The sequence below is a fragment of the Anopheles bellator genome, chromosome 1 (assembly GCF_943735745.2).
Source record: "Anopheles bellator chromosome 1, idAnoBellAS_SP24_06.2, whole genome shotgun sequence".
Lineage (NCBI taxonomy): Eukaryota > Metazoa > Arthropoda > Insecta > Diptera > Culicidae > Anopheles > Anopheles bellator.
Window position 1 is genome coordinate 19899300 of NC_071285.1, and position 26181 is coordinate 19925480.

Genomic DNA, 26181 nt, shown 5'->3' on the forward strand with positions numbered 1-26181 from the left:
ATGTGCCAGTGGGAGCAAAACAGCTCTCCTGGTCCAGGGTGGTCTGCCGTCAGCGGTACCGGATATGATAGGATATTTGTACCGGAAGAAAATAAATTCATTCCTTAAAACCGGACACCCCCTCTTGGCGTTAGTGGTGGCTGTTCCGCAGAAGTAGAACATTGGCAATCATTATGGTACGATTGACATCGATCCACTTTCCATAAATAATTGTTTTACATATTCAAAGGGGTAGCAGCTTCCGATTACGACATACATCATTTTCCTCTCTGTGTTATTTTGAAATGCGCTTTTAGAATGTCACTTGGAATGTCTATCGTTTTGGAAACGTTGCGCGTACTGAACATGAACATTGTCCGAGTAAAAATCACAAACTAAATATTTTTCTTAAATTGAAGCATCGAAAAGAAAGTATGAAAAGAAATTCGAGATTGAATCAAAATCAAAGCTTCGATTAGTAAACTTGGTTATTGAAACATCAAACATTATTGTAGAGATTCCTGACAACACTTCTAGTATGTGAATAAAATGTAACATTGAATTTGATGGTTCGCTAAATATGTTTCAGTAGCCTTTCCTGTTGCCGATAAGGCCAAAAATAAAATGTGGTTGTTGTTAAAGTTACGAAAAAATAAAGAAGACAGTCACCAAAAGTCCAAATTCAATTTGAAATGAATGAATGAGAAAACAAACAAACAAATAAATAAATAAATAAATAAATAAATAAATAAATAAATAAATAAATAAATAAATAACTAGCATAATTGTCTAACTCCGAGAGGTGTTGCAATGAACTCGAATGACAAATAAATCCATTTCATGTGATGTGCGACCAGTGTGCGTTGTCGGACGCACGCGGCCACTCAACGCGCCAATCAACCAATCAACCAAGCGTTTCAACTGCTCTCAATGAACACCTCGCTCCGACCGCGTGCCACGCAAGTCGTCCTTTTTGGCGGCTCATGCGCCGTGCCATGATCAACATCCCCACCACTGAGTTCATCGTTCGGTGTGTCGGTGAAAACACACGCTGTGCTGGCCCCCAATCGAGCAAAATCTCAGTCTCGTGTTGTAATCGGCTCTGAACGGTCGTCCCTCGAAATTGTCCCACGGTCCGGTGCCTTCGCGTAGCCAACACACACGCTCGATGGCAAACTGCTAGCGGCCAAGTGAAGGAAGCGCTCTAAATTTAGTCCGCGATTCCCGGAATCGGCCCCGGAGCTAGCGAATCGATTTTGCGGACGTAGCAGCAGGATGCGGTGCGGTTTCGCGGCGATCGAATCCAAGGACGGCTGTCGTGCCCACAAAATGTGTGCCTGATTGCTGTGGGTGCCAATGTTTATTTTTACGGTTCTGTTCACCAGTGCGTAACCGAGTCGGATCGCCGTTTTCCCAGTGCTCCAGGTCCTTCCGGTGTGTGTCTGTGTGTATGTGTCTGCCGGTACACCAGCAAACGAATAAGGAATAAGTTCAAATTTCGGGCCCCAACTTCAATCGCGAAGAAGTCGCAAAATTTTTCCAACCATATTTTGTGTTGTGATGCTGATTTGGGGCGCCGGGGCATAAGGTGTGCGGGAACCGCGGAGAGCGCAGAGCGAGTGTGTCGGGCTGACTAGTGAACCGAGAGGTCCTTCGACACCACGCACAGCCCGTGCTCGGATGTCGTCGCCGTAAACGTCATCGGCTGCCTGGCCTGGTTCGCTGCCTGCAGGACTGGCTCTGCAGTGTTCGCCCCCTCTGTGGAGGCTCTCGGTCGCGGCCGCGGGCTTGTGGGGCTTGTGGTGGTGGCTTGTGTGGCGGCGCTGAAGGCTCGCTGTGTTCCGCACCCGCACACGCCGCGGGTGGCAATCGAAAAGTGCTGAAGTAGAAAAAATATGGTGTGGCTAAGCGAATCGCGAGCCGTAGTGAATAATTTACACATTTCGCGTGAAGTATGGATAAAAGCTCTGCTCTTCGGACTGGTGCTGAGTGCGCATGTGCTTGTTGTGACATCGCAGCAGCAGCATCAGCAGCAGCAGCAGCAGCAGCACCAGCAGCAGCAGCAACAGCAGCTTTTACCGACAAACCTGCCATCTCCGCAGAAAAGAGGTAAACACACAGCACTTCCCGCACTTGACGCGGGCACACAATTCAACCGAACCGAGGTCAGGTGGGCTCCATTTCTTGGTGAGAAAAATTGGCGAACGCCCCGATTGAAGAGCTGCAAGGCTATTCCAGGACTGGAGGACTCATATTCGCATTCGGGACCCGGCCGGACGATCGTTGTCGCTGTATGCTGCGGACTGTAAATATGTGCTCTACTTTGTGTGTCCCATTCGGTGGCGGAGTCCCAGTTGAATGAAAGTGAATAAATGAAACGAAAGGACCTGGCCAACTGGACAGCAATAATTCGTTGGAGGCGGGTGTCTCTCTGCTGGTTCGAGCGATAAAAGAAAACAACAATAATAGGGCCCGACCCGTAATCTGAGCTGTGTCGCAACATTGTGCTCTGTGCTCTCCCATTCGGTCCTTTCTGTGATCCTGATACTTCGCATTTCCCGGCCCCGAGAACCGTACGGTCACGTTGGCGTGTTGCTATCACTCACCCAACATGCAGCAAAAAACCAAACCAGAAAATGAACTCCTTCTCGGGCTTTGAAGTGCATCTAAAGTTATGAATGTGAATGAAACACCTCCATGCTTCGCTCTGGGCTTTCCGTTCCATATTTTTTTGCCTTCTTTGCGGCCTGACAGCACCCTAGAAGTTGCAGTGCTCACCCGCGTCTTCCGGTGCACGGCCATCCAAGGCTGGCCATCAAAACGGCCCCCAGGGAGAAAAACTCCGGCCCAACGGCGGCGCACGATGATGATGACGTGCACACACGCGGCTGTGGTTTTTGTGGGAAAAGCACTCAGAGAAAGCCGTCAGAGAAGAGGACCGGGGCAAGCATTCCTAGCCAGGGCAGGACGATGCGCCTGCAGCTGATGTTTGCTTCTTTAATCGTGCGTTGGAAGGCCTTCCTCCCCCCGAGGATATTGGGTGTTTTGCAGGGACACGAAGATTGATTTTTGCCGATACATCTCGTCCCGAAGTTCGGCGCTTGTAGATTGCAACAAGTTTTTACTCCGTTGCGGAAAATGTTGCAATGCAATTAGTGCAACTCTGAGGCTGGCGAATGCTCGAGCTGGACTTGCTTGGTTTACTAGTGGGAAAAGAGTAGCTTCACTTGCGTTGGTTGTAGAAATTCGGTGTGGATGGAGTGTGAAAATTAGGACCTCGGAAAGTTGCGTCACTGATTCACTGAACTCAGTGTCAAGTTACCAAGTGGCCAAGTATTTTCGACACTTCACTAACTCAGTAACTGGTGTTCAATAAGTTCGGAGCCTCGCGTTCGTAGCGTGAGTTTTCCTTTCGATTTTTTATTGTTATATTGGTACGCTCTTCATATGAACGTATGTGAAGTTTCATTTCAATCGATCACTCAATTCTTTTCTATAAGCAAGTATCGTGCAATTATTGAATTTTTTAAGGTTTAAAAGCAAAGGAAATTTATGAACGAATGTTGAAAGAACTCTTCGCCTTCAATTAGTACATTCAAAGAGAGGTTTCAGAATTTAAACGTGGTCGTACAATGCTTCATCCGATCCACGTCAAAGACCTCCAAAAACAGAAAAAAAAATCTGAAATCGTAGAAAAAATACGGGACATTGTATTGGAAAATCGTCAACACCGATGAAGAACAAAAAGTGAACCCGATTTTTATTGTTATCCAACCAAAAGCCATTACTTCGCATTCTGGTGACTCCCAACCCTAACACATTAAATAAAGGATTCAAGAAACCGCCACCATTTTCCAAACCATTCATTATCTCGCATCGGTCTGTTCAAGACACTGTGCAAATGGCTCTGCACGCCGTAAAAGAAAAACGCAAACTAATCTGTTTGAAAGCTTCCGAAATTGTTATTATTATGCGAAAACTGGCTGGGCGGCTTTAGCCTACCCCGTCCCTATCAGTCTGCTCGGCCACGGCCCTGTTTCAATGGTAGGGTGCTGGTGTTTTTACGATCACCCGCGCCGCGATAGACCCACTGACTGCGTTTTTGCGTCCAAGCTCTCGACCCGCGGCCCCCGTGAAATCGGGATCGGATGGCCATTCGCTGGGGGCGGAAGGCGAATGACGAAGGATATCCCACAACACAAAGCGCCCGTCATTAACGTAATGTCCGCGGGTATATCGGAGACATAATTTGACCGACCGGACCTCTGCCGGGCCATTTGTATTTGGAGCGGTGCGTAAGCGCAACCGTATCGCGATGACGGTCGGATGGTCGGAGCATGAATCGGCCGCATAGCTCAACGGCCGCCGATCACAAAAGATAGGCCGATGGACACGTACACGGCGGAGAATCGCTCGGCGAAAGTGATAATCATAAAACAAAGCCGAGCGTAAATCATTATTTCTAGCGCAAGGACTCACACTGTTGGCGGGTGGATACCCCAACCAAGGGATTGTGTTGTGCGTTTGACGCCGGACACGTTATTTGTGTTTCCGGTGACTAGTTTTCGTAAAGGGGCAACATGGGCGAAGGTGCTTTCACCTTCTCGGGGGGCGAAAGAAATCATAATCAATTTACCTATCTTTATTACAATTTCAAATACTTGACGATCTCCATGCTCACGAACGCTCTTCTTCTACGCAATGACGAAGGTCGCACTGACAGCTGTAACTGTACCATAATTTCTGAGTATTTCTTTCCCATCACTAATTTGCATATTGATGCATAAAGATCCAACCAGCCATGTCAGCGAATCAATCAATGGAAAATTAGAAGGCAAAGATGAGTCGAGCGTTGTTTAAGAAAAAACATCAAATGCACCTATTGATGATCTTTTTATATTTTATTAATAGCAAACCAAGGTTTAGGACTGTAACGATTGCTTAACTATTTTATTTTAATAAACGAAGACTGAAATGACACAAAAGCCTTCGTAAAAGACAAGAACATCAAGGGAACTGCGGCGGTGCGATTCTGGAACAATGTTTGCTGTTGTCGCTTTAAACTAAATTCATTTATGACAGTGTCCCCAGCGGAGACGCGCCACGGAACGACTTTAAGTTGCCGACCCTCGTCAACGGTAAATTCAATTAAAGCTTTCGGAGCTATTCGCAAGCCACTTTGTGATTGGCCGTGTTTTGTCCTGTGTCTCTGGGCCGTGTGGCATCGGTCTCACGTCACTTTGCTTTTCTTTTCGAAGCCCGACAATTCTCCGAAACGAAACTTGACTTGAACGAAGCCAGGAATCGTTTTGAAAATGATTTTCTCATGCTCGTGCTGGGCAAAAATAAATAAATGAACAGAATCGATTTCGGTGCACGAAATGCGAAAAATCGAGCGGTGATTCAATTTACGCGACGCATAATTTTCTCGGTGTCAAAAATAAATGGCGCTTACTCGTTGGGCAACATCCAGTGCTCGGACCGTGCCGATGTACCGAATGCCAGATTGGATGCCGAATAAGTGCCTGATACAAAAAGTATTACTTATTCATGAGGCGAAGGTATGGTGGAAATGTAGTATGTGAAACGTGTCACGTTTGATGGATGGTTGCGGACTGCGAATTGGAAGCGACAACAAATTTGCAAAAAAGATTCAAATGATTAGTCCTAGCATCAAACAACAAGAAAGATGAAGTGAGGCTGAGCAACAAACACCAAAAGCTTTCAACATAACGCATAACTTCTCCATAAGTAGAATATGTACATAAATATGCCTAGCAAGCCATTAAAAGATGACATATGCTTCTTGGCAGTCTGTTTTTTAATCTTTAAAACATCTTCTTGTTTAAGAACAAACTGTTTCCACTTAGTTGACGGCCGAGTGAACCATGCAGAGGTAGAGGTGTTGTGTTGATAATTCACCGGCATTTCTTAGTCTCAAAAAATCGACGGCATCCTACATCACCCGTTTGCTGGGCTGCCAAGCTGCGATTCCGTTGCCGAGAACTTCGCGATGTGTAGCGAAGTCAGTTCAAAGCCGCAAGGCACAAAACAAAGCTCCACATTCCGTCATCGAAAGTGGCGTAACATATGATAAGCGTATGCTAATTTTATTCATCTTAAGCACTGCCGAATTTTTTCGCCGTACGTGCGTAGTCGGGCTCCTTAGAAGCTCGGGCCTCGGTAGGAGGATCTCGCTCGCCCGTTCGCTATTCTTTTACATCATCGCCATCAACATAATCATCGTAGTACACACTGCAGTGCATACGAAATGTTAAGAACGTGCTCGCCGTGGAGCACGAGTCGGCCGCCAGCATACGAAGCAATAACGAAGAGCGAGACAGAGACACAGCGAGAATGAGAAATTGCGAGAGAGGGAAAGAGATGCCGAAAATATGCTTCCATGCTCTAGATCATTGTGCTTGTTCCACGAGGGTACATTTTTATTTCGACCCAGATTTTTGGCAGTCTGTCAGCCTGGAAGCCTCTGCACAGAAATGTTTAAAGTATGCGTAAAAAAGGATCCTTCCCATATTTGTTTTTTTCTAGTCATACCAGCCTCGCGTAGTTTGCGTATTTTGAACAGATTGCGCAAAAGTTAAACAGAAACATACATGCAATGCGATTCAGTGGCCATTTTCATTTAGTCGCTCAGAAATAAAATATAATTCGGAGACATTCTTATATTGTTGTCAAGACATACTTTAGAACCAAAAGCGAAGATGCTCCTATTGTTTAAAGTTTCCAGTCAATCGTATCGCGTCGTTTCGATGCTCTGTGATCGAATCCGTAGCCACGCGGTCTCAACTTCTTAACCCTGCGCGCTGCGCACATTAAAGAAATTGGTCTTAAGTGGGTAATTTCGCCAGAAGACCTTTCATAAAAATTGCTTTATTCAATTCAATCCGAGGCGATGTCAAGTAACTGATGCCGCTTTATTACGCCGGCTTAGCTGACTATTCACTGGGATTGGAAAAAAACAGACACCATATTACACGCGATACGCCGACTGTCCATGATACTACTTCATCCAATCAACAATATGTATTCCAGTTGCTTTATAGGCCAGTAAATTCCGCTTTTTATTGCATTGCGTAGTGTACGTTGGGAGAGTACGCTTCCGGGCGGTGGAGGACGCCGTTAGTTTCAAAACCCTTTCAGCCATACGACATGTTTTTGCTTTATGAAAGAATTGTTAAACTTACTAACGCCTTTTATGGTTCCTTAGTTGTGCAAAGAATTCTGCAAGTGTGTTTCTATTGTTTGTCTTTTATGATTATATAAATTCACATATTTACTGCCAAAGATACTTCTGCTAAGAAAACTGGCTGCCGGATACAGCAGAAGCAATAGGAATATTGTGTCTACTTCCAATTAACGAACGCCATAAACACAATGTTTACAAAACAGTTTCTCTGGCACTTTTTGCTGTCGCGAGCAGAAGCTTACAGTGTCGTCGATTTTAATTAAATTCCGATCATCACACCGAGATCATTAAATTGTTTTGTCCGATGCACGCGGCAGAGCGAATCTTCCGACCTCGCATATCTTCGAACTCGAGCTTGGATCAAGCTTGCGCGATGCTTCACGGATGCTCTCCTTGGCCTTGTGTTTTAAAACAAATAAGCAATTTGTTCACATTGAAGCATCCCTGTGCATTTGTCGACGGTTGAAGTGTTGGCAGCTGCACCAGGAAACCGTAATCGTACGAACCGGAAATCTGGTTCGTCACGAACCGATATCAAGCTGGCGAGTCTCGGAATAAGAAAAGCGTCGAGCAAAGAAGAAGCCAGCAAATTGAGGAAACCACAAATAGAAATATGTAAATGAATTCCAGAAAATCGATAAACTTCGCGCGACGTCCCTGGTGGTTTCCCATGGCAAAGTACATGATGGCTGGAGTATGATGTTTTGTTTGAAGAAGCACTACGCGATACGCTTGTTTTTCACACAGAAGCTGCAAGATCACAAACAATATTTTGCACAAAGCATAGCAAATGGAACGAAGCAATAGAAAAGGTTCAGTGTTTTTGGCACGGTTTGTGCCATAAGCAAATTCACGGTGAATAAATAGTGAATGGAACCGTTCAGCAGTGCACAGCGGAGCTGAACGTTACCAGCCGGTTTAGCCGTGGAAAATTAAACCCAATGTCGATTGACGATTTCCGTTAAAAACATGGAACAGAAGAACGTTATCGCGATGAATTTTCTTGATTTACATATCGCCTTTTCATTTGGGAGCGGAAATGTTGTTTCGTTTGCCACCTCGACGGGGAACTTTCAACCTTTCCATTTCACATTCTGAGATTGAACAGGGGCATGTCGTCAGTTTACTTCGTTGTTGGAGATCAAAATTAAGTTAAAAAGTCACAGCTTTTCGCTTCCGTTTATCGGTTTATATCCGCCGATAGTTATTTATATAGTCTCGTCATTGGCGTAAGCGAATCGTTAGTTGTCTGATATTTCGATATTTTTCTATTTCACGATTTTATTCAAATGTCCTGTTGAACCGTGTCTCTTTGTTATTGGGATTCCGTTTTTTAAGGATTAAATCAATATGCGAATATGAACCGTAAAAGCGCTGCTTTAGAGCAGAGTGAGGGGCACTATGTACACGTAATTCTATTCCTATCCTCCATTTGCAGCTCATGTTTTGCGCACGTAACAGTTTTGTGTACGAACGACAAGCTGACACAACGTCAAACGCTAACTTTTATTGAGGTGAATTAGTCCGAAGGGAAAAGTTCCAAAATGGTACGCGACTACGTGACAGCTTTTGTCGCGATACGCGGACGAGTTGCTCGTAGTATGAACCGTAACGGTGTGTTCGTGGGGTCGATCATTCAACTTGCTAACATTCGAGCTCCTGTTCGGCCCAAAATTGGGTTCACAGCCGAACTACGGTACGGAGTTTAGAAGGGAGTTGCAGCAGCAAAATACTTCACGATGTTGAGTTCAACTGCTCTTCAAATCTTTAAACTTAATACCTTTCGGTTTATGCTTCAATTTTCAGTTAGTCTTCTTCTTATCCGTTTCCTGTTGGACAGTGGCAGATATTTTCAAAGTAAAATAATTTCGAAACATTGCACAAAACATACTCATACCTTATAATTTTCTTACCAAACATTTTCCTAGAGATTTAATTTGTCACAAGTTTTGCCCAGTACTTGTCCTAAAGCTCAACTAAGCGGATAAAAGAACTTTTAAAGGGTTCCTAACCCAATCGGCTTATCTCCCAAGAACATGCAAGGAACAGATGTTGATATCGTGCAATTTAGATATGCCCGACTGTTGAACATGAATATGAAGGCCAAAATGTCAGACAAACAAAAGAATATGGAAAAACCAACTTGCCGTGATATCCTGAAATGGCGAGAGAAAAGGACCAAGGACGGCGCATACACCGTGGTACGTTATTATCCCTAAGCCTCGGGCGTACCATCAGATACGGTGGCCTTGAAGAGGATTAGACAATTGGACAAAAATGTCAACCAGTCGGAAAAAACGCAAAAACCTTTCATATAAATAGATGCAGCTCGAGGCGATACCCGCATTGCTCCGAGCGCTGGGCAAAAGTAACCCTTAAGCATAGTGGTAAATAAGCCAATGGCTTATTGTGGTGAGCCTCAACATGATGAAAGGATTTTTTGTAGAAACTTGATGCACGCAGGAAATCTTTCTACAGTCTGAAGAAGGGTGAAATTTGAGCTGAAGCGAAAAGGTGCATCGTGATTCGCAAACTGCACCTGCCCTGAGTGCACGTGTGCCGCCCCCAGTCACGGCAGCTCCTCTTATTCCCGCTACGCGGTACTTGTGCTTGAATGGCGAAAAAATAATTAACGAGAACGGTACGACTCTCTCATGCCACGTCGTCAAATCACACTGAGACACCCGGGAAGACCTTGGCCCCTTGGTTTGCTGCCTTGCGCTTTGTTATGATTTACAACCTCCACGTTCTTTGCTTTCCACCAGAAAATACGTGAAAATGTCAGTGTTGACGCTTATGGAGAAGGGAAACACACCGGCGAACACAAATAATAAAAACACACATTTCAAGCACCTTCAAATGAACCACAGTTATTTTGTGGTGAAAAGCGTGTTTCCAGCAGCAGATGAGTTTTTGTCGCCCTCTATTCAGCTGCACGCCGAGTGCCTCAGTAAACAGGACTTTTGTTACGGTCTCCTCCAGACACAGCGAAACAAAGACGGTCTAGTTTGTGTGGGAAGAAAACAACGAATGCCCTTAATTATTTTCTGTTTTTCTTGCTTAAACAAACTCATTCACTTTAAAGCTTCACTTAAGTACGGGAGTGTTTTTAAACAGAATCAAAAAACGTTCGTTGATGAGTAAAAGTGTTTTTCTGTTCTACCAAACAATTATGCTACCAAAATTCTAACCACAAAATCTGTTCTCAAAAATAATCCGCAAAACTCTGTTCGACGCTCATTTTGCAGGAGAAAATATCAAGCTCTCCTCAAAATGTATGGCGGCTGCGCTAGGCGAGATCCATTTACAATACTTTGCATAATTGCATGTGTAATGACCCTTTTAATTATGCACGCGGACGAGAACGGTTGCAATATTATTCCACAGCAGCTTGAGGTTGAGCGCAAGAAGCTATACAAGAAGTTTGTAATCATCCTTGTTTCGAGGCCAACCATCAGTGCGGGGCTATGGGTCAAAGAAAATTGATCAGTTTTAAAAGTAATCTAATGCAAAAGAAAGCACAGAGAGGCGAGTCACGGACACAATCCTACCACGATTGCTGCTTCGGCAATATCCCGTCACACCAGGTACACCCGTAAGTTGCTCGATTCTCTCGGCGATGAGTTCTATGGAAATTTAATTAGCTTCCGGCTTTTGCCTAACGTGCGACACGGACCTGCTGCTGAAGGGTGGATTTCTTTGTGTAAGGACGAAAGGTATTCCTTTGTCATGCTTCCATGATTTCTATTTTGGGCCCAAAAGAAAGGCTAGCTTTGTAATATAATGAAATGACCTTAGGAACAACACCTAGCTCCGCAAGAAAGCATACAAAACCGCATCATTTCTTCAGCATATCGATTAAGAAGCCGGGTCCGAGCTCAACGTCGATCGGAACACTTGCTTAGGGGCAGTCTTACTTTCGAGAAAACGATTGAATCTCGCTACTTTAAACGCTACCTTTAGTAACGATTGCTCACCATAGTGAAACTCACTCAGAATTCCGAATTCTGAGATGGTTTTGCCCGTTATTTGCGTTATTTGCTTGAATGTTTCTAGAAAATTTAAAAAAAAATTCCCAAACGGGCTTGTTTACGTCAGTAATATTTCAACCTCAACTGTAAAAAGTATAATAAAATAATAAAAGTAGCGAAAAGTGAAATAATTAGTTTAATTGTTAGTTAGGTTTTGCTTTAGGTTTTTGGTGGATCGATGAGGAATTGTGCGATAATTGCTTGTTAAAAACTCATCACAAGTTTCGTGGGCCCTAACCTCAACGTGATGTAAACATTTCATCCGTGCTGGTGAATACGGAAGTAAAGTGCAAAACTGTGCGAAATAATGAAGCATAACTTTCGGAAGCAGCTGCATAATTATTAATATGCATGAGCGTGGCATGCGTTAACTTAAAACGGAGCATACTTGACAAAATTAATTGCTTTTGCCCGTTAGGCTATGCTCCGGGTTGTACTACACCATGGTTCACTGGCAGCTGTGCTGCTTGTAGTTGAAAAATTGCTGACTGCAACAGTGTTGCATGCCGATGCCGCATCGTACAAGATGACGAGGTAACATAACGCCGATCGTATCACAAGACTGCATCGTATCGAACATATATCACAGAACTGTGTTCTGAAGCGGACCAGGCTGACATGGCCTATAGTATGAGGAATGAGACTGATATCAAACGAGTTTTATTTATTAACTAAACTTTCCATACATTTATGACTGGAAACACAATACTTAAAACATTTTTTATAACTCTATTTTCTTGTTGATCATGGACAACTATTTATTAAAAATGTACAGATCATTGTCTCACGTCGGTGAAATTGTTGATTTGCTGGAAAAGTTGCTTGAAAAAATGGTTCCCGTTTACTGTTTCCCTACGAGGTGCGGCCAATGAGCCTGGGGGCACGGGAGAGTTCAAGCTAATTTGCTGGTTTCGAAATAATAAAATAAACATAAGCCCCATTCCGCAAAACCAGCGCCTTTTCACACGACAATAAATTATAGCTCCCGCCGTGCAGCGACTTTTTTAAATGATCGTTAAAGCCCCCGATGAAGGTTCACAAGCGTCACGGAGCACCAGGCGCCTCCATGATAAACACTGGGACACGGTTTTCCTATACCAATAACGCGAACCGCGGCACGCCAACCGTGAAATGGAAACCTTATACCACTTCCTATTTCCTTGCGTTCACCGAGCTTCTCATCCTCACTAACCCACGCTGAAAACGGGACGGTCTGCTGGAGCCCGTGGACCATCTTGGCCACAGAGGGACATGATTTACAATTTTTGTTATGATTAATACGTTCGTAAAAAAGACGAAACTTAATTTAGGCTGGTAATTAAATTTATATGGACAGGAAACGGGCACACGGAAGCGCAGAGCCGGGACACCAGTAGCGCGCCCTACACATGGCGTTCGCTCGTGTGGCCGTTGTTCGCCTAGTTTGCGGCGAATGTGGACTCCCAAATCCCTGGTGAAATATGGTTTTCCGGTTGCGGAACCTGTTTCTCATCGGATATTCATTGCCAGCCGGGAATGCCACTTTACGGAACGTGCCAACCTTGGCGGCGTCGGCTCAGACCTCAGCAGGAAAGTCAAGCGGCATCCTTGTGCCTCCGCCTTCGGGATGGCGTGCTTTAGGCGGTTTCTTCTTGGGGTGTGTCAGTCGTTGACCAAACGGCACCGTCGTGCTCATCGACGTGGGACTTCGCCTGGAAACTTGAAACCCCCAGCCGTGGCCGGTTGAATCACAGGAGACCGTGCAACCCGTTTCGCTTCAAAGACAAGTCATTTTAATTTGAAAACGTGCCATTCGCGCAAAAGGCGCAGATAACGAATAAATATTGAAGTTTGAATCACATGCGATCGGTGTTTTCGGCGAGATTGGATTTGTGCTTTAAACTTTGTGCAGGATTTTCAAATAGCCTTCCGCCCAGTGTTGTATTGTCTTGTTTTGCGGGTGATTAAACAATATCTATTAATAAGTTATGTTCAATTAAACATTCAATTGTTATCATCATTGTTCTGAAATATCGTTTAACGCAAATAATAGTTAGCGATGATTGTAATTCCTATCATAAAATGGCTCATCCTTTGTAACATCTGCGCGTTCGTGGGCCAACACCGGGCCATTGTAGAAGCGATTGCAGCGAATGTGCAAAAAGTAAAGGATAAACAAATACTGGTCTCTGCCGTATTTAGCCCACTGTTTCTAGGTTAGCCAAACAGCCAATCAACGCCGATATTTATTTTGTTATCGTTTGTTTTGGCATTATTTCAATCGTACAGTGCACGTGATGACCACTAATAGTCAACATGAAGTGTTCGGGATGCAACGCTGCGTAAAATAAAGAACGGCGTGTGTTGAAATCGATGAAACGGTTTGTTGCAAACGCCATATTATGCGGTTGCTTCGCTTTATTCTGACCTAAATTACTAATTCATTTGTTTAATTGATCAATAAACTTGATCTCCACTTGATAATATACTAGTTTAAGTGAACTAATACCACAACTAACTCCATTTGATAAGACTAAAACAAAAACAGGTAGCGGGCTTAGGAAATGGGAAATGAAAGAATCAGCGAGTTAATAGAGCGAGTCGGCGAGATCAGCGAGTCGGCTTGAAAGTTAATAAAACACTGACTAAAGAACATATGATACTCCACGAATGCCGAAACGGTTTTATACGTGCGACAGCGGTTCTATAGCCTCTATAGCGACAGCCTAACAGCAGATCCTTCAATCCACTAAGAGAGGAGTGCGTAGCAGTTCTGAGGAACAAGAGCGAAACAGTTTAATTGCGCAAGATCCTCACGAATGACGCGATATGTTAGGCAACAGTCGACCCACCGAACGAAAGATGGACAAATATCCAATATACCCAGTTTCGTGATTAATATTTTATACGAAACTCAAATGTTTCATTGGAGTTACGAGTGAATCAAAAGAAGTTCACAACATCAAGCTGATTCAAGTGTTCCCTCCAATCCTTCCAATCCCTTTCAATTTTAAGTCCAATTAGCATCAACCTGACGCATTCGTTTTCTATCAGTTATCTCATGTTTTGCGTTTGGCAGACTGCCGCGGCATTAGCACGATTGGGTAGCATTATGTCACGTTACGTGAAAAATTCGACTTTAATCCAATCCATGCCCCAAACGAAATTAATTTACAACACAACCTTCCCTGTGCTCTGTAATTGGATCGTTCACGTTTGGTTCCAACTTTATATGGTTTGTTTTTTGGGCTCATCTTTATCTCTCGCATTCCTGCCCTCCTGTCGATAATCGAAGCTGATTAAATGCAATCGCCAGAAGTGTAACCCGTTTCCCATTTTCTTCCGGCTCTTGTTTCTCCCATCCACAGCCGGTAACACTGCGGAAGGTGCGAAGGACCACTGCAACAAAACGATCGACATCGACGAGGACATCTCATCGCCGGAGGTGACCAACCTGAACCGTAACCGGCCCCTGACCTGTTGGTACCGGTTTCGCAGCTTTCGCGGAGCGCCCCGGGACCTGGTGCTACGGTTGAACTTCAAAAAGTTCAAAGTCGGAGCCCTTCTCAACGCGACACACTGCGAGGGTGGCTATCTGCAGGTGAGATTATCAGAAAACCCATGAAAACAACCCAACAGTTGTTTTTCCCGCTTATTTTTTTCGTTCGCTTTCGTTTCAACCAAGCTGCCGATTGGCTGGGGATAATCTTTCCGCCGGAAGTTCACTCCCACCGTCGAGCGCTAGAAACCGTTTGCGAACGGTCGTGAGAGTGGACTATTTATATTACTGTCGATACGTGTGGCAGTCCCGGAGAAGTTCACCCGTTGCGGGACGTGCCCATCTGCTGGCATTAGCCGGTAGCCGTGCACTGAAAAAAAAACAACCGGATCCGAAGACTACCAATCACCGGCAACTAACGCTGGCAGCGACGATTTGGCATTCGTTCCAGGAAATGAATTTCCATGCAATGGATTGTACATTATTTATTCGTCACAGCAACTTGTCACGTACCGCCAGTGGCAGCATCCGATTTACTCTGTCCGTTTTCACTCCGCGCACCAAGATGCGCGATCAAATCCGTGGCTGCTGGCGATGCCCGAAACGTCCGGAAGTAAACGGTCGGGAGGGGTGAGGGGGCTGTGTCGATCGGGACAACAAGTTCGGGCAGCCAGTGGAGCGGATCGAAACGGATCGAAATAACGTGCTGCTTCCGGGGCGAGAGCTGTACGTGCGATGTAATCTGGGGCTCGTTGCGGTACGCTGGCTGCAAGGCTCACGACTGGAAATGGCAGTTTGACAATTTCTTCATCCAGTTCGCCAGTTCCGATGGAGCGACCACGTACCACGTGGTCGTACGTTTGGAAAGAATGTCCCGATCGCGTTCCGTGCAGGGGGAACAGCCGTGATCCGTCGTGATGAATTTGTACAGTGAGATACAGTAAACGACAAATTAAAACTGTCGATAAAATGGAGCACAAAAAGGTAACATTTATCGTGACATGTTCTAGTTCGCGACGATAAATCGTTTTTAAATGTGGCTTTTGGAGTAAAACCACTATCGAGAACAACCTTAGAGAATGAAGTATTCTTTTGTGCGTTACATTTGTTCCAATTTTTGAAACGGTTTGAAAACTTCTTTTTTGGAAACAATTTTCAACAGATTATTCGTTTCGGATACTATCTCTCCTATCAACTCTAAAATGATGTCCAGTTTTCATCCAATGATAAAATGATGTCCAGATGTCCAATTACCACGAAATTATCACGAATATAATGTGATGTAAAAACTTCCCCCTCCTCGAACCACAATTCCGGTGTTTTTTCACGCACAGAATAACGCAAATGACGCCTAATACCCAAATATAATATTATGCTGTGTTGATAGTTGGGCCGTTTTTGATAGCATTCATGATACGCCCTCATCACGATAAAATCATAGAAAACCTTTTCCGCGTTTGTTTTTGGTCAAAGTAGTACCTTGAAAATGTGCATAAAACTAACAAAAAAGTAAATTTACATTAATAAATTCACCTTTACATAGAACCACAGAAAAAGTAGTGAGCCCATGAAGTAGAAAACCACAATGCACTTATTTATTATGTCATGATATGATTTTCTAACGGTGGCTTGTTGGCAATCAAACTCGATTCTGGATGAAATTTCGCTGCAGAAAAAGTAAAGTAAAAATTCTTTATTTCATATAAACTAACCTATGTTAAACGGTCTCAAAACTTCATTTTCATAAAAGGAAGGTTTTGAGCTCGAAATGTTAATAATCAAACCGGTTAACCGGTTCCAAGATCTCTGTATTGAAATCTGAAACCCAACCAGGCGACTCCCCGTGCTCCCCGTGCTCCGCGGCGGCTCAGCATAAGCGAGAGTCAACATGAGCCAGCCTGCAATACGGCCAACATAAACTCCGAACCAAACAATGTTACGCGCTATTTATGATGCTCTACGCAAACCGGGAACCTACGCAGTATGGTTTTTGCTTATGGTGCGCTTATAATCATATTACGCTTTATGGATCCACGCTATCAACTCGGAATGGACTCGACCTCGATTTTTATATGCATAATTTTGATTGGCCGCATAAAGCATTCGCACCGAGGGACAAACGATGGAATCGTCGCCCCTAAAAGCATCACACACTCACCGTGGTGTGTATGTGTGTGTTTCGTCGTCCTTGGAAAAGGGTAGCCGCTCGTTGATATGCGCAAATGACGCAAGCAAATGGACCTGATTGACCCCGTCAGCGTCATCGCTCCACCAGCAGCCCTGGTAGCGGCAAGTCTTTTGCATTTTGTTCGCACCAGCGCCGTCGAGAACCGTCTGAGCCCGGTCACCATATTTCACGATGACGACGATGACGACGACGACGACGGAATGCGGATAATCCTCTTAATGAGATGAAATTATTTCATAAATTATGAACAATCCCTCGGTGGCGCCAAATGGTGCCCTGATTTCCAATTTCGGTTCGTTAGCGAAATGATATTTCTTGTTCGGTCGCTCCCTGGAAATTCGTTGCGTTACGGTTTTTAGCGCAGACTTTACCATAAATGTACGAGTCTTCGCTGCAGGACTTCGGTCCAATCTTCGGGCACATATCGTCCCGAAAGCCGCGACCACGGCCAACGGCGGCGATATGAAAATTGATTGGCCCCTCCGCGGGAGCGTATCCGTGATACGGTGAGCGTCGGAGATAAATGTATGAGATTATGCGATGCAGAAGCAGATTCGGTTTGATCGTGGGAACGAATAAATTTGCAGATAATAATTAAGAAAAAAAGACCGTCCCCAACCAACACCCAATCATGCTATGCAAATAGAAGATTGCGAAAAGATGGGACGTGCTTGGGACGGTGCAACAGATTTAAAATTCACCGGAACGCCCAGCCCAGCAATTAGAATCAATTGTTGTTTATTTTGGAAAATTAAAATGAATGAATCATTATAGCAAATAGCATGAGACCATAGAGAGAGCACAGCACCTAATCCAGGATGATCCACCAATCTCAAATACTCTATCAGGAAACCGTGATTCATTATGAAAATATTGCTACAGAGTACCAGAAAGTATGCATGTCCCATAAAAAAGGACACCTCAATGTCGATGCAAAATATAGGACATTCGCTCGCAGCGCACCGCTTTCCACGCAATGGCGTACAATAATTTAACGATATCGTTCTCTGCTTGCAGATAGTGGATGGCAACGCGAAAACCGATGTGTCAAACCGTCGGGAACCGGGTCAATTTTGCGGTGAATCGGAGCAACCGCAAACGTTCATCAGCGAAACAAGTGCCGTCAAAATAGTCTTTCACACCGACAACTTTACCGACCAGGTAAGCGAGTTCCCAGCGAGCATTCCGTTGGCCATCCACCGCCCCGACCAACATACGGCAATAAACGATTCCGCAAATTAGAATATAACTCCCACATCCATTGTCGCCTGATCTGTGCAAAATGCGGAACGAAGGCGGAACAAGTTTTTCCACTCTCGGCTCGGTGGTGAATAATAAATAAGAACTATCGCGCAGTCGGCTGCTCGGCTGTCGAGGCGCCGTCGAGAGGATGGTTTTTGATCAAAAGTCCCGGGCCGGGTCGGTGGCGGTCTTCACGGTAAACGAAAGGAACAGCGAGCTTAAAATTAGTCCCTCGCCGTTCGTGAAGATGTCGCTGATTTCTCCTTTTCGCCGCCACTTTTTTGTTGTTGTTGAAAATAGCTATCATTGAACCTCTTCTGACCAACCCCAAGCCCTTCCGGTCCTTCCCGGGGATGGCAAAACTTTCTTCGGTGAGCGAAAATCCAACAACTTGCGGATTTGCGAGGCAAAAACACGAACCAAGCAACCAGGATGGCTGCCATGAAGCTGTCGTTCCTTCGGGGACAGTTTTCACGAATTTTCCTGCCACACGCAGGCAAAGCTCGGGCAAAGTAGGGAGCAATAAATAAAGCACGAAACAAGCGGCAGATACTTGAACTTTGTGTGCTCCGGATACTCCGACAACCGTGGCATCCAGAGCCTCGCAGGATGCGATGGTAATGTTTCGTTATCTGGTTTTCTGCTAGTAAATCATGTCCGTGAATCAATCATGAAAGTGTAAATCCAACCAGAGCAGTGAAATAGTGTTGGCCGGCAAAATCGTGGCTTCCAGCAATATGATTTCGTCCGGGGCGAAATAGCGTCACGGGTCACGGTTCGGGAACTGGCGTAATTTTTGGCGTTATTAGTTTTCCAATTTAACGTCGATGGTGTTAGGGTTTTTCCTAGAGTCGGTTCACCAACATTATTTGAAGTTCCACAGCGATTCCATCGAGTAGATGATTATTCTTTAGTTTTCCAATGTACAAGCCGATCTTTACCGGCTTCCGAAACAGAACTTTGGAAACTTATTTTTTGTGAATTTTTGAAAACAATTTGGATTCCGTCTGATTGACTTTGTCTGATTGATTTACGTGACTCAAATACGTCAATATTACGGAAAATATTAGATAAATTTTGAGTAAAATGAGAAACATTGGAAAGACAACTCCTTCTCTACAATAAAGACCAAAATAACATGCAAAACTGATTGGCCTTTCAAAAGCTGTGTGCAGGTATCCACAGAAAAGTTGGTGAATGTCTTGCACGAATTGTGGAAAATCTGGACGAAGAAGCAAAGTACTTTCAGTTGTGTTAGTTCAAAATAAAGCCCTGCAATGGGTAAGAGAATCGTCTCAAAGTCTGCTCAAATTGATGTGCCAAAATAAATCAAATCGAATCTTTTTAAGAGAAAGAACATTGCCATTGCTCAAAAATTAGGTACAATGATAATCATTTGCTGATATCTTCAATTATTTTTAGAAAATTCAGTTGGCATGTAAAAATCTAGACTCGAGCCATAAACTCCATCAGATTCGAGGCCCAAAACTGCGATCCTTAAATTTCGGAAAACCTGACGGATGAGAGAGTTCGATGGCAAATATTCGATCAAAAATATAATATTTGGCTGCAGCCATGATTTGTAATCATTCCTGTTCCATTTGCTAAAGTTTTGGACTCCATATTTGCTTATCAACTCAAGATCCGAATTTTAAGAACCCAAATTCTTCAATTAATCACTATAAAGATACTGAAAATGAATTATATCACCAAAATAACATTACCATATACCTGCTGTTTACCGCGGCTATCATCTCATCGACCGACCGAACTATCGCGTCTGTAAAATTACTGGAGTGAAGTGTTTGTTTGTCCATCGCCATGCCCAAGGGAAAAAAACGAACGACTCACCACTGCCCCACATTGGCGTCCGGAGTTCATCACGATTGCCTTAAAACGCCTCGCCCACAACCCTATATCAATCACGTTAATCGAATTTCACAGCCGATTCAATTAAGCAGTCGGTCGAGCTTTGATTTCGAGTTTGGCGCAAAGACGGTGCATCCTTTTCGCATCCTTTTCCCGATCGTTTAGGCGGTCGCTGCTTCAGGTCGGTGGATGGCCATGTTTCAGCTTAGCCCAACTAGGCCTGCACCCAGCCCCAACTGACGCTCTTTCTTTCGCAGACCTACTTCGCGTTCGATTCCCGGCCCGAGCAGCAGATGGAAGTGTTCAACCGGTACGGTCCGCACCCGGAGCTCTACCCGAACCGGCGGGGCGAAGTGGTCCAGGGGTAAGTACGGCTATGCAGTGCCGCTTCTAACGAGCTTCCCGAGCTCCTGCACTCGGCACTCGGGATGCATTCGGTGCGATGCATTTATTCAAAACTATCGCCAAAATTGATTTATTCAATGAATATAAATGACTACTTAAGGGTTGATTGAAAGTGCGAGCTGATGAATTTTATCCACCCCGACCGGGGTTCCGCAGTAGTATCCGCTGTTTGTTGCGATTGCCAGCCAGCCAGCGGAAACATTAATGCCTGCTCTTTTCTGTGCTCTCCCTTCTCCGTCTCTCTCTCTCTCGTCACACACATGGTGGTCCTGGCGCGGCGTGGCTGGTTGGTTTCGGGTTGCATTTATTATTATGCCGCACCGGGCGAACGCGAACGGCCCAAATCGATACTTAACTGCTCACCAACCCCCGGGACTCGCACTGTCGCAGGTCGTACTGTGAGCGCGAGTTTCGCGACTGCCGACTGCAGACGTGCTACGTGCAGTCGCCCGCCTACCCGGGCATATATCCTCGGGCGCTCAAGTGTCGCTATCGGTTGCACACGAGGCTCCCCTTCATCAAGCTGTACATCCAGAACGAGCAGTTCGCCGTCGATGGCCAGAGGTAAGTGGCACGTGGCGCCTCGTCCTCGTCGGTGCTTTGATCTTTGATGCCACACACTGCAACGCACTCACTATCCACCCACCCTCCACCTCCGATTCGTGACCGCAGGTGCGAAAACATCATGACGTGCCCGATGAAGGAGATCGGTTCCGGGTCCGAGCACTGCCCGTACGACTGGCTGGCGGTGTACGATGGGCGCGACGAGCACGCACCCCCGATCGGGAAGTTCTGCGGCATGGGCAAGTTCCCGTTCAGCATTATCGGTAGGTAACAGTGGGGGTGGTGGCCGGCACCGCACTATGGGGAAAAGGTGGTCATAAACGAACTTAAATAGGGAGGTTTTCTGTTATATTTTCCTGAAATAAATAAGGTAGCTATGAGCGATCCGAATTGTTGTTGCGTAGATTCAGAGAATTCATCTGTCACTTTCCGAGATACTTTAATGCGATCCTTAGCATAGTTCTGCAACGATATTGTACCTGAAACATCATTAGAAAGCTAATGGATCCTTCTTTGATATAAAATCAAACCTACACGATTGGACATTTTTATCAGGAATTAGTAACAACACTACAAAAAAATACAGTTTATCAATTAAAATATATGTAATTTTTAATTATTTCTAGTTAGTTTTACATCCGTCCCGATTATTTAAAGAAAACACTTCCTGTTGTATATGGAGGCGCTTGGTCTCTATGGAGTCTACGAAAAGGCCAAACAAAACATATTTATGTTTTTCTATTGTTTAGATAAATTAAGTAAAAACTCTATCTTATATTCAAACAACTGAATATACTCTTTGCAGGTAATATGTATTTACCTGTTGCAGAATATACGTTTGTATCGAATTCTACCTTCTGCAATTTTTATGCCTTTTCGATGTGCAGTAAGGGTAACTGAATATGTGTTTCTTTTAGGGCGTAGGCACTTTAAGATAGTTGTTATAAGGTAAGAATATTTTCTGGTTTTGAACACCCAAGTACTGTTCGTAATGTAGATAAAGATGTGATAGAAAGGTTTAAGAATATCTTAATTACTACTATCTGTGAGAAAGAAGTCGATCTTTATGGGACACTTTCATTTAGACAGTAGATGGAAATGACCCTAAAATTAGTTCTATTTCATTAGGTTATAAGCAGCGACCAATAACCATAAACTAAGTTTTCCTGATGTAGTTTAAGATTTTTTTATCGTGGAGAAAAACATTAATGACGACATCACGATTGATCATGTACTTAACCTACTTAACTCTTAAGAATAGATAATATTGATTTGAGTTTGGATGAAGAAATAGACTAATAAGTACTCTACCATGCGTTTAAATAATAGTTCATAGGTTAGATACTTCGGATGGTAATAACTACTTATTTCAGAATTTCCACAAAAACAAAGGGTAAAGCTCCATGATCATTTTATATCCTTCTTTACACTCATCAGGCATTTGATTAGAAATTCGATATTTACAGACGATTATTCATAAACACATGTTAGTGTTATGCAGATTGCATAGCTAAGGCGTTTTTGAATACCTTACGATATCGATTCTTCCTAAAACTAAATATGACCTCCTATCCCATACAAAATCCCCACCGTGCGACGTCGACATAGACACCGCACTCAACGGCGCCGCCCGTTCTTGTTGTTGTTGAGTCTGTCTACCGACAACGACGACGACTTTGATCCCTAATCGAATATCAGACACACCGAGGGCCATCACGAGGATGGCTCGTGTGTTATGTCGTCTTTTTTGTGTTTGCTTTTACCGTGCCGCATATTAAATACATGACATATGAACTCTGTCTGGATCGCGCAGGAACGTCGCAACACATGTACGTCGAGTTCGTTTCATCACCAGCGGGGCCACTGCTGAACACCGGGTTCCACTTCAACGTCGGCAACTGGCCCGGCCACGTGGAGACGGTCGGCACCAAGCACGGGGCCTGCGACTGGCTGCTCAGCTCGGATGCGCTGCGCGCCACTAGTGCCTCGGAAGGGATCTTCCTCAGTGTGGCCCACTGGTACCCACCGAACACGTCCTGCAGCTACCACATACAGGGCAACGACGACGAGGTGGTGCGCCTTTACTTCCCCAGGTAGGTCCCTTCCCCGCCAACTCATGTCACTCCTTGCCGAGCGCTGATCCCTGGTTTCCCCGGTCATCCGGACAGCTTTCGGATCAATCGCATCGAGGCGCCCATCATCAAGCACGAGGAAGACTGCGCCGAATCGCTCACGATCTACGACGCCAACAACCCGGACCCGGCGCGGATCATCAAAACGTTCTGCGACACCTTCTCGCGGCCGATGGAGAAGATCGACTTCGTCAGCACGGGGCGCTCGCTGTACGTGAAGTTCCTCAGCAAGACCGGCTCGTACAGCGGGAGCTCCCTTTACTACTGGGCGCACTACGACTTCTTCAACAACACCCGGTTCGGTGATCCGGTCCCGAACACGCTCTGTGACGAGGTGTTCTACGCGTGGAAGTACGGTCGGGGCGAACTGAAGTCACCCCGGAACACACTGATCTACAAGCGGGCGTCCGGCAGTGACGTGCGCTGTCAGTACAAATTCGTCACCGATCGGCGACTGTTTTCGCGCGTGGTCGTTGAGGTTACGTCGGTCACGTTCAAGGAGGTGCCGTACTCGATGAACGCCTGCACCCGGTGCCACGAGGAGCGCGTCGACAAGCTGATCCTGTGGGAGGAGCGCGACAAGAGCCAGAACCGGTTGGCGTGCTTCTGTGATAACATTCCGCGCCCGGTGCGCATTATCTCGTCCGGTGACCAGATGAACCTGGAGCTCATCATCCAAGGTCAGCACGCCACGACCAGCTACTTCAAGAACCCGAACACCCTGTTCGAAGCGAACTACGAATTCGCGCACGGCCCAATCTGTGGACCGATCTCGTTGGGTCCTTCGCCGGACGGTGAGCTCGTGTTTCCGTACAAGAATGCGCTCGGCTTCCAGCTGGCGGAGAACCGCCGGGAGAAGTGCATCTGGGAGCTGAAGGTGGCCGCTCAGCGGGATCTGTGGCTGCACCTGGACAAGGCTCGGTTCGCGGAGCGTAGCTGTGAGCACGGGCGTATCGAGGTGTACCTGGCAGGACGGCTTGAGCCACGGTTTATCATCTGCCCGGAGAACGTGAGCCTGGCGCGGGATCTTCCGATCCTGTCGGCGGCCGAGCTGGGTGCGGTGGAGAACGAAAATGAACCCCTGCCGGTGCTGATCCAGTACACCGGGGACAGTGCGGTGGGCAAGAATGCGTTCAAGTTCGTGTGGACCGAACTGTTCCATCTACCTCGCAACGCGGACGGCACGCTGGCCACGTCCGCGATGTTCAAGGACAGCTGCGACTTTTACTGCCCCGGCGATCAGCACGTCTGCATCCCGGAGTATCTGCTGTGCAATGGGGCACTGAACTGCCCGAACGTGACCGGGTTGCGGGTGGTCGAGAGTAACATCGACAAGAACTACGAGTACATCGAGGAGAACTACCTGCGGACGGGGCTGTTCGACAAGGAGTTCCTGCTGAACATCGAGTACCTGACGGACGAGTCGCCGGAACTGTGCCGCACGAAGTATATCCCCACGGGCGCTGGCGGGACGGGCCACGTCGAGCTGCCGGAAGTCGTCGAGTGCTTCCAGTTCCCGGTGGTCCAGATGGTGCTGGCCGCCCTCGTCGTCAGCACGCTCATCATTCTGGCCTTCGTCATCTACTGCCGGCTGTACGGCCAGAAGTACTACGAATGAGAGGAACCACACTAGCGCTGGCTGTAGCGTTCCGCGGCCCGCCATACCGCCGTAGTCCTTCTCTGATGCGGTCCTCCCCGAAGCTACGTTTCGGTTGGGTACGGGTTGGATCCACCGGGGCCCACCATCATTTATCGATCGGAGACGCAACGACGCGAGCGAGCTTATTGCGGGTTGCGCAAAACTACATAGAACCATAGAGGAGCATTAGAGTGCGGTAGAGATTTCAACACCCCGATCCAGGCCGAGGCCGGGGTCCAGTCGAGTGCACTTGCTAGAGTTGCTAGAGACAGTGAACTGCACCACGACGTTGCCACACTAGCCACTAGTGACGTTAGTTCCTTTGCTGACCTTTCGTTTTAGTAATCAGTTAGAAAAGACAAACAGCTCACAGAAACCCAACACAGCACACTAGTCCGTTAGTTGCACCTCGAACTTTTGATTGGGTTTTCTGACTTTGTTCCAACTGTGACTGTCAAGTTGCCCTCATAATGACGCCAGCGGGCAGTTGTTATGCTCTAATCACCCCAACAAATTGTGATCTTGAGCCTCTGTGTCATTTTGAGTTTATCTGACCGACCGACCGACCGACCGAGTGGAGCAACTGGTCTTCACTGGAAAACTGAAAACGTTTAACTAGCAGCAGACCTTTGCACAACTTGTACATAGACATTGCCAACTAATGCCAACCAACCGTAAACCGATCAGCACACCAGCAAAAATGAGTTCCGGGCAGGGCGAATAGGATGAAACAAAATAAATAAATTTAAAACAAAACAAAACACACAATTTAAAGCAAATGAAAGTAGCGAAAAACCACAAACCTAGGGAAATTAATGAATCAATTTCAATTACTCTATATACACACCCGAGCGGGCAGACAGAGCGCGCAGACGGGTTGCGTTGCGTGGTCAACGGGAGGAACAAACGACGCGAAAAGAAAATGTTATTAAATTTAAAATGTAGTAATTGTGTGAGACGGAGCTCCGTTGTCGGGTGATCGGGTGATCAATAAAGAGAAACAGCACAGACGTTGCTAATATAGAGAATTTAATCAAACCTGGGGTACCGAATATGTTTACAATTGCAAAGAACCTTGCTACGCTGCTCTCTTTTTTAGTGTTTTCTGTTATGTTACTCTACTATTATTTCTTGCAAATTTAAATACTGGGTTGATCAACAAGTTTTGAGTTACGAAGAGAAAAACACAATTTTATACAAAGAAACGCTTCCAGAGCTGTTATGACGTCATCATTTGACGGAGAACGCGTTCTACGCACGCAATTTTTAAGGTCTGGAAACAGATGGAAGTCGCTAGAGAGCAAATCTGTTGAATACGGTTGATGCTCCAACAATTCGAACTTTCATTCATTTTTTGCTTCATTTTTGCATTTTTGAACACCAATACTTCAATCAAAATATTGCTTATATGCAATAAGATGGTTAGGCTTTTTACTAAACCTCTTTC

General features: G+C 45.5%; 1 protein-coding gene across 1 annotated transcript; it reads left to right on the plus strand.

Moving 5' to 3' along the window:
• The first annotated feature begins 1221 nt into the window (after positions 1–1221).
• Positions 1222–25741, plus strand: LOC131206719 (uncharacterized). Its single transcript, XM_058199392.1, has 8 exons — positions 1222–2088; positions 14565–14797; positions 17901–18044; positions 20252–20358; positions 20790–20963; positions 21072–21226; positions 22777–23056; positions 23132–25741. The coding sequence occupies exons 1-8, from the start codon at positions 1875–1877 to the stop codon at positions 24711–24713; spliced, it is 2889 nt and encodes a 962-aa protein (XP_058055375.1). The 5' UTR covers positions 1222–1874; the 3' UTR covers positions 24714–25741.
• Positions 25742–26181: the final 440 nt, after the last annotated feature.

Bases quoted from the DNA above. Each gene is read 5' to 3' on its own strand.
- LOC131206719 (XM_058199392.1), top strand. From the start codon at position 1,875: ATGGTGTGGCTAAGCGAATCGCGAGCCGTAGTGAATAATTTACACATT. The intron at 20,359-20,789 runs GTAAGTACGGCT...GCACTGTCGCAG, and splicing joins CGGGGCGAAGTGGTCCAGGG to GTCGTACTGTGAGCGCGAGT. The intron at 23,057-23,131 runs GTAGGTCCCTTC...TCATCCGGACAG, and splicing joins GTGCGCCTTTACTTCCCCAG to CTTTCGGATCAATCGCATCG.